This window comes from Mandrillus leucophaeus, unplaced genomic scaffold (assembly GCF_000951045.1).
Source record: "Mandrillus leucophaeus isolate KB7577 unplaced genomic scaffold, Mleu.le_1.0 Scaffold141, whole genome shotgun sequence".
NCBI lineage: Eukaryota > Metazoa > Chordata > Mammalia > Primates > Cercopithecidae > Mandrillus > Mandrillus leucophaeus.
This window is the reverse complement of record NW_012101377.1, coordinates 2943067-2956552: the sequence shown is the minus strand read 5'-3', so window position 1 is coordinate 2956552 and position 13486 is coordinate 2943067. Positions and strand designations below refer to the sequence as shown.

The window sequence follows — 13486 nt, the reverse complement described above, 5'->3', positions numbered from 1 at the left end:
TTTTATCATTTTGGTAAAGATGGGATCTTGCTATGTTGATCAGACTGGTCTTGAACTCCTGGCTTCAAGTGATTCTCCCACCTTGCCCTCCTAAAGTGCTGGGATTAGAGGCATGAGCACTGTGCCTAGCCTCTTCCCACGCCCCCCCCCCCGCTGCAGAGCTCCCATATATTAAATATGACCAAACTGCTCTACCACAGATGGGGAGACGGAGGTCTAGGAAAGGACTCAGTCACATCCCATCAGAAGCAGCTAAAGAAGGGAATATTTAGTTCTGGGGCCTAACCACAGTCTTCAAGTCTCAGAGCTGGCTCTAGTGAGGGGCTGGCAGGGCCAGGGGGCTGGTGTGGTGTGTCTCCTTGAGGGCAGAGCTAGGACTTATGGGCAAATTTCAGAGAGCAGGTTGGGAGCCGGCATGTGCAGGTAGGGCTGGGCAGCCACTTGGCCACTGAGAACATCTGAATGAGTCCCAATGTTCTTTTGATCCCAGCTTCCCCTACTCACTCCATCCTGCCCAGTTCCCCCTGCACTGAGAGCCTGCTTTTCCCAGTACCCTCAGGGTATGCCACAATTTCCCATCCACTTCCTCATGGACCCACTGAGAGGCAAGGTTCTTCTTCCCATTTTGCAGATGGGGACATGGAGACTCAGAGCCTTGAGTTCCCTGCCCCAAGTCACCTGGCTCTGGGCAGTTCAGTTCAGCAGTGGTGTCAGCATCTGCTGTGTACCAGGCCCTATCCACCAAACTGAGTACCAAGCAGGGCCCAGTTCCTGCCCAATGAACTCTGGCTCCTTGTGGCCTGGAGAGTGACTGTGGAGCTCACTGTGGTACCCCAGGGCCTGGCACAGAGCAGACACTCTGTGAACATGTGTAATGAACACATGAATCAGTGAATGGGGAGCTTAGTGGAAGGATCTCGAAGGCTAGAGCTAGAAAACTGAGCTAGCGCCCCCTCACTTATGACCTTGAGCACTAACAAGCGCTACTGCTAAGAGTCACCTGTATGCTGTCCAGCCTCAGAGTCCCGAGGATTCTTGCAAAGGCATCCTGAACCCCTTTTATGGATGAGGAGACCAAGGCTCAGAGAAGACAAGTTACTGGCTCCAAGTCATCCAGAAATACATCTAGAACCCAGTGTCCATCATTAGGGCTAGGGCCTTGGCTTCCCCTTCTGCCCAGCAGGATAAGCCCCACGCACAGCCCTGACATAGCTGTCCCCGACAGGAGGCCTGAGTGTGGGCGACTTTCGGAAGGTGCTGATGAAGACAGGCCTGGTGCTGGTGGTGCTGGGCCACGTGAGCTTCATCACGGCCGCACTGCTCCATGGCACAGTGCTGCGCTACGTGGGCACCCCCCAAGATGCTGTGGCGCTGCAGTACTGCGTGGTCAACATCCTCTCTGTCACTTGTGCTATCGTGGTATGGCCAGGCTGGGAGGGTGGTTGGTGGGAGGAGGCTGGAGGGGGCTTGAAGGGTCTTCAACAGGTCCCCACCCAGAGCCGGTGGTGGTAAGCAGAGAACCTCAAGGACTAACCCTTTGTCTGCCACTTACCAACTGCCCAAGTCACTCAACTTCTTCATCTATAAAATGGAGATGGTAACAGTGTTTACCTCTGAGAGTCCTGATGGGTACTGATGAGGTCTTCCACAGAAAGTGCTTAGCACAGTGTCTGGCATGTTGTTAGCGCCCACTACTGTGAGCTAAGATGATTATTACATCGAGAAATATCCACAGCACCACTGGACAGAAGAAAGGAGCAGGAGTTGAGCTTGGGAGGGTGCTGGAGGGTTGCACGGAGTGCCGGCCTCTGACCTGGGTATTGATGGATGAGCAGGAGTTCACAGACAGGCTGCCATGACCAGAACCTATGTATGTGGCATGTTGAGGCTAGCAGAGGCAGGAAAGGAAGCTGAGATGGCATTCCAAGTACAGAGAACGGGAGACGGGAAGGCTGGAGGTGGAAATGGCTAAGATCTGTTCTGGAGATTCTGAGAAAACCAATTTGGCAGGAGCTTAGCATGAGGCCTGGTCTGTAGCAACTGCTCAGTGAATGGTAGCCATGGTTGTGACTGGATATCAGTACCTGTTTGACTAGTACATGAATGGAGGGGTCAGGTCGTCTCGAGTTTCTAAAGCTCTTTCCTGCCGGTCAGCAGAAGTGGCCACAGCCTCGGGGGAAGATCTTCCCGCACATCAGTGTCTGAGTTCCATCCCTGCCTCCTCCTGGCTGAGAGACTTATTTCTCTCTCTAGGCCTGTTTCTCCCTTGCAAAATAAAGCTCAGACAGCCTGCTGGCCTCAAGGCTTGGGAGAATGGGGGTCATAGGTCCCAGCAAGAAGGAGAGGCTCTGTTGGTGGGACGGGGCTGGGCTGGGCGGATGTGTGCAGGGTCCTTGGAGTTCCTCTGACTAATACTGTTGTGAGGAACTCAGGGAAGGCAGTGGGCTCAGGGTGAGGAGGTCCACCAGAATGGGCTTTGAGCTGGACCACTTCAGCCTTCCCCTCACTTAGTTAATCCTCACTGCTCCCAGCAGCTGGGGGCCATTATTATCCCCATTTCACAAAAGAGGAAACCAAGACTCAGGGATTCACCCAACTTCCTGCTGATACACAGAAGTCAACCCGGATTGGAACCTATTTGTGTCTGACACCAAAGCCAGTGTCCTTTCTGTCAGCTCATCCTGCAGAGCGGGGCTAAGCCCACAGAGATTGAGGCACTGTGTTGTGGCTCTCATGTAAACTAAAGACATGCTGGGCCTGGAACCCAGGACCCCGTCATACCACCTGCCTCAGATGGGTCCAGCCCAAGCCTGGTCCAGTGAGGAACATCAGGAGGAAGACTGGATGGGTGGACCCCAAAGATCCAGAGGGCGGCTGTTGGGCTGAACTGTGGGGTAGCCCCACCCCTTGGCATCGAGGCTGGTTAGGGAAACGTGTGCAAACCTGAGCAGGGCTTGCAGGATCCGCAGGGACAGAGGAGCAGGAAGGGTGTTCCTGGTGAGAGGGTGCGTGGGCAGCGTCCTGAGCAGGCTGTGTATAGGCATCCACATCCAGAGCAGTGAGGGAGGACGGTACCCCAGGTGGGGCTGAGAAGCCAACAGGGGTGGGGCTGGGGTCTAGTCACTGAGAACCTGGAATCATTGAAAACACCCCAGGGATTTAAAATTCTACTCTATAACATGTCTTGGTTTGTTTCAATGTAACAATTTTGATTTTAGTTCCTTGCTAACTGGGTTAGTTTCTTCCACAATCTTTTCCATTCCAGAGAGGTGTGTCCCATTCATACCCTGGCAGGCCCTGGTGGCCCCAGGATACATGAACCTGCTTGAGACACAGCCGTAGGCAGTGGGGACTCGTGGAAGGTTGTAGAGAGGGAGTGACAGTTTTAGAAACATCATGTCAGGCTGGACTATGAGGAGGCAGATGGAGATGTGAAGCCCAGGCTAAGCAGTGGGTGAGGGGTGGGGGAGTCTAGAGGGCAATGGTTGGCGCCGGTGAGATCATTATCCCAGAGTGGCCCTGATCCCCTGCCCCTGCTCCTCCAGCCAAGGGGTCAAGGCTGACTTGGGCCTTCCCTACAGGTCATCACCTCAGGCATCGCAGCCATCGTGTTATCACGCTACCTCCCCAGCACCCCTCTGGTACGTGTTGCCTCCTGGGATAGGGCTTTGAGGGAAGGGTAGGGGCAGCAGCCACCCACCAAGGGCCTGGCCTCCTTGAAGGGGGTAAGACTGACCCTCAGGGAGGTCAGAGCTGCCCATGGGGGCCAAGCACAACACCTGTTGACCAGTGGCCTCCCCCATCCAGCGCTGGACAGTGTTTAGCTCGAGTGTGGCCTGTGCTCTCCTCTCTCTGACCTGTGCCCTTGGCCTCTTGGCCTCCATCGCCGTGACCTTTGCCACCCAGGGCAAGGCACTGCTGGCTGCCTGCACTTTTGGGAGCTCTGAACTACAGGCCCTCGCACCTGACTGTCCCTTCGACCCCACACGCATTTATGTGAGTATCTAGGCCTGAGGTGGGGCACCAGGCCCTCGCAGGGGTGGGAAAGGCTCTTGGAGTCCACCCACCACCCCCAACTCCAGCCAGCCATCTCTGCCCCATGCCCCACAGAGCTCCAGCCTGTGCCTCTGGGGCATCGCCCTAGTGCTCTGCGTGGTGGAGAATGTGTTTGCTGTGCGCTGCGCTCAGCTCACCCACCAGTTGCTGGAGCTGAGGCCCTGGTGGGGGAAAAGCAGCCACCATGTGGTAAGTTCCCTCCACAGCCCTGACTCCCCGAATTTCCTGGGATCCCCTGCCAGGGTACCCAAGCTGCTCTGCCCCACCCCTGTGTAGGGGCCCCCACCTTGAGAAATGGGGCAAAAGTTTTCTTCCCAGGAGCAAAGGGGGAGGCTTGGAGGCTCAGAGAGGTGAGATCTCCCAGCAGAGTCACACAGCTGACACCTGGCTCTCCTAGGGCCCAGGATGAGTCTTGAGGGAGGGGCAGGGGTGTCTGGGCTCACACTGGGGGCATTCCAAGGGTCTGGCCTGGCTCTTGCAGTGGAGTGGGTAGTGATGCCCCTTTGCCCCCAGAGATCCTTCCAGCCCTCCCCTCCTTCCATTTCCTGGATGTCCTGGAGGGGGAGACCCAGGCTGAGAACCAGTGGGTTTGGCAGTCTCCTGTGTCTCTGCAGATGCGGGAGAACCCAGAGCTGGTGGAGGGCCGTGACCTGCTGAGCTGCACCAGCTCTGAGCCTCTGACCCTCTGAGAGATGATGTCCTGCCCAGGCCCCATGGCCACTAGGACCCTGCAAGCAACTCTGCTCTGTGACCAGGCCAGGATTCCTGGAGCTGGCCTGAGAGGGCTCAATGGACCCTCGGGGACCCAAGTGGGGCTTTCAACCCCTTCCCCCACCATCCAGCCCACTGCACTGAAATGAGACTTTATTCTGAAATTATTAAAAAGAACAGAGATGCTCCATTTGGCTGCATGCGGGGGGGGGGGCGATTGGGGGGACAGAGGGGAGGACAGGGGCTCAGCCAGGGGGCCGTGTCTCTTTCTCACGCAGGACGCTGTGCATGGGGCTCTGGGTGCATCTGCCCATCTGTCTGTGGGCCTGTATGTGTGTGAGAGGCAAAACACAGGAACTCCGTGGGTCTGTGTGTATCCAAGTGCTAAAAGGCAGGCGGGCTTTCTGGGACCCACAGCTGGCGGGGCTAGTATCCTGGAAGGTTTCACTTGGTGGCTTGGCCTGGGGACCAGCAAGGGCTGGGGTGGGAAGGGTGGCTCGAGGAACCCTCTTTCTCCAACTCCACACCCCTACAATCCTTCTCTCCCCTCCAGATAAAAAGGCTCCTCCCCTGGGCATGACTCCCCCCACCCCGCAAGCTGAGATCTGCAAGACGGGGAGACTGCCCCTTTGGGAGAGGTGTCTGGCCTCGGGGCTGGTGGGTGGGTAAGGGGACCTGACTGAGAAGCAGACCAACCCAGCCTGTGTCTCTATTGTTGCCTCTCGGATTGGGGGGTGCTAACTGCTTACTTGCTTTGGCCTGGGGGTACCGCAGGGTTCCCTTTTCCGGAAGCCCCCCATAGAGCAGACCCGGGGAGAAGGGCTTCCCCAATCTGGCCCCCAGCCAGAATACACACAAGGGAGAGGAAGCTAAGAGCCGGGAGGGAGACGGTGAAGGGAGGGCGGAAGGGGGAACTGGCTCCTCTCAGAACTGGGAGGCGCTGCTGGGGTCGCACTGCAGCAGGCGCACGATGGATGGGTCGCTTTTGGCTCCGCGGATGAACTCCTCCAGGGACAGCTTGCCTGCAGGGCGAGGGGAGCGGTGATGGGGGAGGAGGCGGCAGCCAAGTGAGGGGAGGCGGAGCGGAAAGGGAGGGAGGGAGAGGCGCCCGCCCCGTCCACCCCGTCCCGCCCCGTCCACCCCGTCCCGCCCCTGCCCCTCACCGTCGTTGTTTGTGTCCATTTGGCGGAAGATTTTCTCAGTCCTCTTCTCCGGGGTCGACTCGTCCTCCGGCATCTTCATCACGGACGAAACCATCTTGTAAATGGCCTGGGGGCGGGAGGGGAGGCGGGGAGTGAGAGGAGCCTGCCCGAGCCCCCACCCGCAAGATTCAGAGGCGCCCCCGGGCTCGCTGACGTTTGCTGCCCCCGCCTGGGCAAGGTGGAGTGGGGAATTACGGAGGCGTGGGGAGCCGGGGGCTTCGGGAAGGCGTGTCTGGGAAGACTTCCCAGAAGAGGGGGCTATCGGGCGGGCCCTGCCGTGCTCCCTTGGAGAGCTGGGTGGGAAAGGCGCAAAGACGCCGCAGGTGAAAGCTCCGAGCGGGCGCTGGGAATTTGGGGGCGTAGGGGGTCAGGAGAGATGCTGGAGGACACCGGGGCCCTACAGTGGAGGGCCTGGAGCGGCGGGCTTAGGAGCGCGTGCCCGGGACGCGAGTCGGCGGTAAGTACCGGGCTGGCACCCGGGCCCAGGGCGGCCGGCGCTCCGTGGTCGAAAGGGGGCGCCGGGCCAAGGGGGCGTCACTGCGCTGCCAGGCGGTCTGCGGCCGGCAGGGGGCGCGGCGCGGGCTGGAGGGCCAGAGGGGCGGGGAACAGTATGCAAAGGAATGCAAATATGCATCTGCAGCAGGCAGGGACCGCCAGGCTTGGCTGGGCTGGGCTGGGCAGAGGGCGGCAGCCGCCACGTGCAGTAGCTCCCGAGGTGACATGAAAGAGAGTTCTTGCGCTAAATGTACAGAGCACGCACGTAGGGCTTGGCCTGTAGCCTGGGTCACAGTGCCCCGGAGCTCAAGGACCGAACCTGTCTCCCCAATCTTCCAGCTTTACCCGACCGACACTTCCTCCAAGAAGCCTCCCTTCTCCCATCCCATAAACTTCTGCTGTCTCAGATCCAGCTTCAGCCTCCACACTGGTCTCTTCTAGCCTGTCCCTCGGGTCTGTCCCCTATGCTGCCTCTGAAAGCTCTTTCCAAACACAGATCTCCACTGTTACGTCCCCAGCCCGCACACCACCCCCTCACTCCCGTCACACACAGGGCTCCCCTTAGGCTCGCCTTGCACCCAGCTCCTTCTGCTGCCTCCCACTCCTCCTTGGGACTCAGTTTACAAGCTGTTTTCTTAGCGAGGTCTTCTCCAACCCAGGCTAGGTCAGGGTGCATATGGGCCCAGAGCCCGGTGGACTTTTCCTTTGCAAACATCTCTCCAGAAGAAATTATGTCTTTGCAGGGTTGTTCCTGCAAACATGGATGTCTAGCTAATGTCCATATCCCCAGAACCTGGCACCAGGCAGGGACTTCCCTATTTAAAAGCCATTGGCACTTCCCACTGCCCTCTGTTCCAAGTTCAAACCATTCGGCCTTTGGGATTTAAGATGCTTTACAATCTGTCCACTGCTGACCCTCCTCCATCAGGCCTCCCCTGGCTGGGTGATCCTGCCAACAGCCAAACACCCCTGACCCTTCAGATTCTGCAGCATTTACAGTCTTTGCCTGGAATAACAATACTAACTACCACTTATCAGAGACCTGCTCTGTGCCAGGCACTTTACACGCACTATTTCTAAACCTCGCACAAGCCCTGAAAAACAGGTATCATGATCCCTGTTTTCCAGATAAGAAACTGTGGCTCAGAAAGGAAATTGATGGCGGAGACTCAATTTGTACCTGTTCCCTCTTAGCTGCTGGAGGGATGCTTGGGCAGTGTGGGGTGGCGACAGTCAGCAGGGCCTGTAGCATTAGACCCAGTCTGTAGTAACTGCTCAATGAATGGTAGCCACAGTTGTGACCGGATATCAGTACCTGTCTGATGAGCACATGAATAGAGGGGTCTGGTAGTTTCAAGTTTCTAAAGTTAGATGGACCTGGAGTGGCGTCCTGGTTCCACTACTCACTAACTGTGTAGCCTTGGACACGTACTTTTCTGTGAGCCTCAGTTTCCTCAGATTAAATGAGATTATGTGTGAGGAACTGTGGCTGGCTAGAGTGGGTGGTCAGTAAATAGCTTATATTACAGTCATTATTCATCCTCTACATCCTCAAGTCTTCCCTGCCACTCAGTCCCCTGGCTCCCAGATGACACCTTTAAACCCCTGTCACTGAGCTTGTCAGTGTGAACTACACATCTGTCTCCCCCACCAGAGTGGGAGCCTCAAGAGGCGCAGTCTCTTCCTCTCCAGTGTGTCCACTAGCTGGCACAGGGCTGTGTCTTGAGAAGAACTGGGCCAGTGACCACTACCTCTGTGACAGCCTTCTCCTGGGCCTGCTAACTAATTGTCTGGAATTGCTGCTCACTCATGGTTTCATGGGAGCCGACTTGTCATTAATCAGGTACTGGGGCTTGCAGAGCTCTGTGGGTACCAACCATCTGGGGCCACTGGGCCGCCAGAAAAGAAGCCAGGGCCTGGATAGCAGAGGCCACCAGAAAGGGGTCCTGAGGATGCCCAGGGAATGGGTCTAGCTTGACTGATGCCCTGGGCATGGTACTCCAGCAGGACTGGGGTTTACCAGTACATACCAGTGCAACACACTAAGTGGTAAAATGCAAATGTCCCTCCAGATTGGTCAGTACCCAGCTGCTGTCCATGTCTCGGTGATCCTCCACCATCCTGGCCACCTGACCCTACCCTCAGAACCCCCAGATCCCCCTACCATCAAGCAACTAAAGAGTCAAATGTCTGACCCACAGGAGTCTGTGGCAAACATTAAGGCTTTCCCCCTTCTAGCCATAGGTATGGGGAGGGCATCACATCTCCACCTAGAGAGCAGGCCCAGACCTTAGCAAAAGGAGAAGCCAAAGTCAAGAGTCCAGCAGTGGCTGGGGCAGCAGTCTGTGGAGCTGAGGGACCAGAAGGGAAAGGATTCAGAGATGCAGAAGGAAAGGGGGCTAGAGCTTGTGCAAAGCTGCGTGACAGGATTAGTCAGGGCACATTTCAAAGATGCTGAAAAGGCCCTTCTGGCTAGAGCAGAGGATGTACAGAGGAGAAAATAATAACAGACAATTGCTAATGTCTACCAAGTACCAATTATATGCCAAGCCCTCCGCTCGAGTCCTTATCTCACTCTATCCCTGCAATAGCCTTGTGAGGCAGGGGCTTAACACCCGCACTTTACAGGTGAAAAAACCCATAAAGGCTTAGGAAAAAGGCAGGCAAGGAAGTGGACTGGTAAAATAGAACCAGAGCCCTGGCCATCTTCAAGGCTGGTGTGAGGGGATGGGTGCTCTGGGAGGTTTCTGAAATAAAGCTAACATGTAGCACACTTAAACTTGTACTAACAAAGGGCTTTTATATCTGGTCCTTAAATCTCCTTGTGAAGTCAGTATCACCATACAGATGAGCAGCCTAAGAGTGAAGGCCACGTCCAGAATTGGAAGCTAGACCTCCTGGCTATGAGTCCAGAGCCCTCTCAGTAGACAGCTCTGAGTAGTGGCCAGCCAGAGCTTGTCTCCACTTATTTGCTGGGTGACTTTGGGTATATCACTTCACTTCTCCGAGCCTCATGGGGTTGTTGTAAGCATGCACTGAGCTCATAAGCACCTCACTCAATGCTAAGCTCATAGTGGGCCCTCAATCAGAAGATAGCTGGGTATCCAGATGGAATGTGGACAGTAGTACCAGATGGCCCTCTCACACAGGCTGTGTGGCCTCAAGCAAGTGCCTTTATCTCTCTGAGCATCTGTTTCCTTTGGTGTAAATGAAGATCAATTAGACATAACTGGACTGTGCTCTGCAGAAATGTCAACTCATAAAAGATAAAGAAAGGATGAGGAGCTGTTCCAGATTAAAGGGGGCTAAAGAGACATGAGAACTAGATGCAATGCATGACCCCAGGTCAGGGCCAAAAATGCTATAAAGAACAGTATGGAGACAGTTGGCAAAATTGGAATATGGTTGGTAGATTAGATAATAGCATTGTTTCTATGTTAAATATCCTGGCTTTGGTAATCATATTATGGGTTATGTAAGAGAATGTCCTTATTTTTAGGAAATATATCCTAATGTATCCGGGGTAAAGGGCCAATGTTCAGAACAACAAGAAAATGTTACACACTAGTGTGCACACATGCACACGCACACAGATAATGATGAAGCAACTGTGGCAAAATGTTAATTGGCGAATCTGGGTAGAGGGTATAGGGGAGTTTTCTCAACTTTTCTTTAAATGGGAAATATTTTCTAATAAACAATTTTTTAAATGGGATTGCAAGAATAGCCCTTGCCACCACTTGCCTACAAGGCCTGCTGAGAGGATCAAAAGGGGTGGTGGGTGCAAGCTGCCGGGCCCTGTGCCTGGCATTCTGAGGGGCCCAGGGGCCCACCTGCACGATCTCCAGCATCTCCTCCCGGCTGATGTAGCCATTGCCGTCCAGGTCATACATGCTGAAGGCCCACATGAGCTTCTGCTCCAGGCGGCCGCGTGAGGTCACGCTCAGCGCAATGATGAACTCCCGAAAGTCTATGGTGCCATCGCTGTTGGTGTCAAAGGTGCGGAAGACATGCTCGGCAAACTTGGAGGCGTCACCATAGGGAAAGAAGTTGGCGTAGATCTTCTTGAACTCGTCCACGTTGAGGATTCCTGTGGGGCAGTCCTTGAGGAAGCCCTTGTACCACTCCTGCAGCTCCAGCTCTGAGAACTCCGTGTTCTCCCGCAGGTCCTGCAACATCTCGGGCCGCAGCTTGCTGTTCTGCTTGCCCATGGCCGCCGAGCCAAGTCCCACCTGGGTCCCCAAGGGGGTCAAGGGCAGAGAGGAGTGATCAGGCCCTCCTGGATACTAGACACTGCTCCAGATGGCTCCCCCTGCCAACAGCCATCCCCACCTCTCGTTTGACCCAGGGAAAGAGAAGAACTGGCCCAAGGTCACACAGTCTAGACCCAGGCATCCTGTATCTGTGCCATGCTCCACACCATCTCCCTGGATCATACACTTTCCTGGGAGAGGGAAGAAGGGAAGGGGGGCTTCACATTTACTGAGGCCCTTCTCGGTGCCAGCCACTAAGCCTTCACAAATGCACACCATTTCACCTTCACAACAGGTGGTACGGGGACTTTCCCCATTTTACAGATAAGGCAGGCTTACAGATGTGAGGTGGCTGCTTCAGGTCACACAGCCATGGCATGATGAGGCTGACTCCTAGAGTTGCCCACAGAGGTGCAGAAAAACCTTCTGATCCTCCTCCGTCCTACCCACTGCCTTCTCATTGCCTCATATGTGCCTGTTCAGCACAAAACATATTCGCAGCCCAGACACTGCCCTGTTCTCCCTCTGACAGGTGTGCCCAACAAGAGGCAGCAGAGGGAGGTGTTACTGTGGGCTCCAGAGTCAGATCACCTAGGTTTGAATCCCAGCTCCTCCTCTTACCAGCTACGTGACCTTGGACAAGTTCCTTAAACTCTCTCTGCCTCATCTTTAAAGTGGGGTAATAACAGTACTTACCTAAGAGGATAGTTGTGGGGATTAAATTAGTTAATAAGTGGGAAGCACTTAGAACCATGGCTGCACAGATAAGTGCTAGATAAGTGTTAAATAAATAAAAATGACTTACATATACCCAGGTGCCACAAAACTCATGCAAAAACTGTGCAAACAAACACATACCGATAACTATATGCTTCATAGCTCACCAGATCCACACCCTGGATCCCATGCCACTCACGTACCAGCCCACGCCCACCCATGGGTCAGCATGCCTCCACACATGACGACATTCCCTCTGCTCCGCAACTCACACGAATCGACACATGGCACCACGCACAACTCCCATACCCTGTGCATCAAGACACACCAGCCCACGACCCCACATGTCTCACACATGCCATCACACGCCAACTCGCATGCCGACACCTCTCACATGGCCAGCTGCACGTGGGACCTTCAGGCACCCTTGCCATTTTTCTTTGTTTTCCTTCAGTTTTCCCAGGGGTGCTGCCAGGTCCCAGGAGAGGGAACTGCAAACCTTCCCAGACCTGCTGGGGGCCCCTTTTCCAAGGAGACCCCCCCAAGCCCATCCAAGCCTCCCCAACACTTACCTTTCATCTAGTCCTGAAAGGCCCCCTGAGTGCAGGTTAGATTGTGGAGACTGAGTAGAAGGCAATGAAGAGGAAACAGCCAGCCAGTTCTGCACAGGAATGTAGGGGTGTGTGCAGGTGACCCCCACCCACTTGGGGCAAGGACGGGATTATTTGTGCATACATGTGCATGAAGCTCTGCACACATGTGAATGGGTGTGTTGTGAGTGCATATGCTCATGCATAATGTGTGCCGCTGGTTTTTGTATTGCATTCGCCTGCCGTGTCTTTCCATCTATGTCCCTGCATGTGCCTCAGATGTGCATGTGATCAGGTATGCACCCGTCACAGCGTGAGGGAATGAGCCCGTGTGGTCATTTGGAGGACCTGTGTGTGTCCTAGGCGGTGTGTCACATGCATGTTTCTGTAAGTTGGTCCCCCTCCTTTCTAGACCAGCCTCTATGGCCCAGGCTAAGGACCCACCAGACAAGCGAGTGGGAAAGGGCTGAGGAAATGAGAAGGGCTGGGGCATGTCCCTCACTGCCCTCCTCAAGGTCCAAGGAACTGGGTCACCGGGGTGGGGGCAGAGAGATGCGCAGAGCAGGAGAGCTCCTCCAGTGCCCCCTCCGCCCTGCCACTCTCGGAGTTGCCCCCCCCGGTTGGAAGAAGATTCAGCTGTCCGCAAAGACCTCAAGTCCCCCATATGGGAAGACCCCCCTCAGCTCGACCTGAGAAGCCAGCCCCGGGGACCAGCTCCAAACCTCCCTCAGCTCTGGCCCCCAGCCCCCGCCTCCATCCGCTCAGCACTAGGACAGCGCCCGGCGCGTGGCCCCTCCTGGAGGGGGCGCTCCCGGGCGGTCGAACGCGGCTCCTCGGGGTGGCCACTCGGCGTTCAGGACCCTGGAGAGCACCACGCGCTCCCCGGTCCCCTGCGCCCCCCGCCACCCAGGGACAAGGATTCCCGGGAAGCCCGGGAGCGGCGGTGTTGGGAAGCCCTGGACGTGGGCCCCCGGCTCCGGGAACCCCCTGCCCTCATCCCATGGCCCCGGCTGGAGCTGCCCCCACTCACCCAGCGACGCGGAGACACCGACTGCGCAGGGAAGGCGGCGCTGCTGCGGCGCGCGCGGCAGGGGCGGCCGGAGGGGCGGGCGGGACTGCGAGGGAGACGCCCCGCAGCGCTCACCCGGAGCCCCTCCCCTGAGGGGGTCCCCGCCAGCCCTGGGGGTGGGGGAGCGGCCCGCTAGGCTCCGCCCCCCCCCCCGCCCCGGAGAGAGAAGGGGACGCCCTCGGTTCCCCGGCCCCCCTCGAGGGAGCAGCCTACCCGGGGAGGAGGACCACGGCGCCCCTCTCCTCGGCACCTCAGCTCTGGTGGCCGGAACGGAGGGACAGGGTAGTGCCAAGAGGCCTCTCTACTGAGCCGGGGGCGATCCCCGGCCACTCCGCCCCCGCTTCCTTCCCCATGCCCACCTGGGCTCTGAGCCGCACGTCGCTTCGAGGGCCG

General features: G+C 56.5%; 2 protein-coding genes across 2 annotated transcripts; one reads left to right on the top strand and one right to left on the bottom strand.

Annotated features, from left to right (window-relative positions):
- Window positions 1-412: 412 nt before the first annotated feature.
- On the top strand, window positions 413-4957 carry TMEM54 (transmembrane protein 54). Its single transcript, XM_011974079.1, has 6 exons — window positions 413-417; window positions 1213-1419; window positions 3582-3641; window positions 3808-3996; window positions 4111-4245; window positions 4671-4957. Exons 2-6 carry the CDS (start codon window positions 1261-1263, stop codon window positions 4743-4745), a joined length of 618 nt encoding a protein of 205 aa, XP_011829469.1. The 5' UTR covers window positions 413-417; window positions 1213-1260; the 3' UTR covers window positions 4746-4957.
- HPCA (hippocalcin) lies at window positions 4904-13147 on the bottom strand. Its single transcript, XM_011974080.1, has 4 exons — window positions 13055-13147; window positions 10298-10696; window positions 5931-6036; window positions 4904-5789 (listed from the first exon to the last, which is right to left on the bottom strand). Exons 2-4 carry the CDS (start codon window positions 10673-10675, stop codon window positions 5692-5694), a joined length of 582 nt encoding a protein of 193 aa, XP_011829470.1. The 5' UTR covers window positions 10676-10696; window positions 13055-13147; the 3' UTR covers window positions 4904-5691.
- Between the last annotated feature and the right edge of the window lie 339 nt (window positions 13148-13486).

Coding starts and splice junctions, on each gene's coding strand:
- HPCA (XM_011974080.1), bottom strand. CDS start 10,675: ATGGGCAAGCAGAACAGCAAGCTGCGGCCCGAGATGTTGCAGGACCTG. Junction 6,037..10,297: donor AGATGCTGGAGATCGTGCAG/GTGGGCCCCTGG, acceptor TCCCGCCCCCAG/GCCATTTACAAGATGGTTTC. Junction 5,790..5,930: donor AATGGACACAAACAACGACG/GTGAGGGGCAGG, acceptor CTCGCCCTGCAG/GCAAGCTGTCCCTGGAGGAG.
- TMEM54 (XM_011974079.1), top strand. CDS start 1,261: ATGAAGACAGGCCTGGTGCTGGTGGTGCTGGGCCACGTGAGCTTCATC. Junction 1,420..3,581: donor CTGTCACTTGTGCTATCGTG/GTATGGCCAGGC, acceptor CCTTCCCTACAG/GTCATCACCTCAGGCATCGC. Junction 4,246..4,670: donor GGAAAAGCAGCCACCATGTG/GTAAGTTCCCTC, acceptor GTGTCTCTGCAG/ATGCGGGAGAACCCAGAGCT.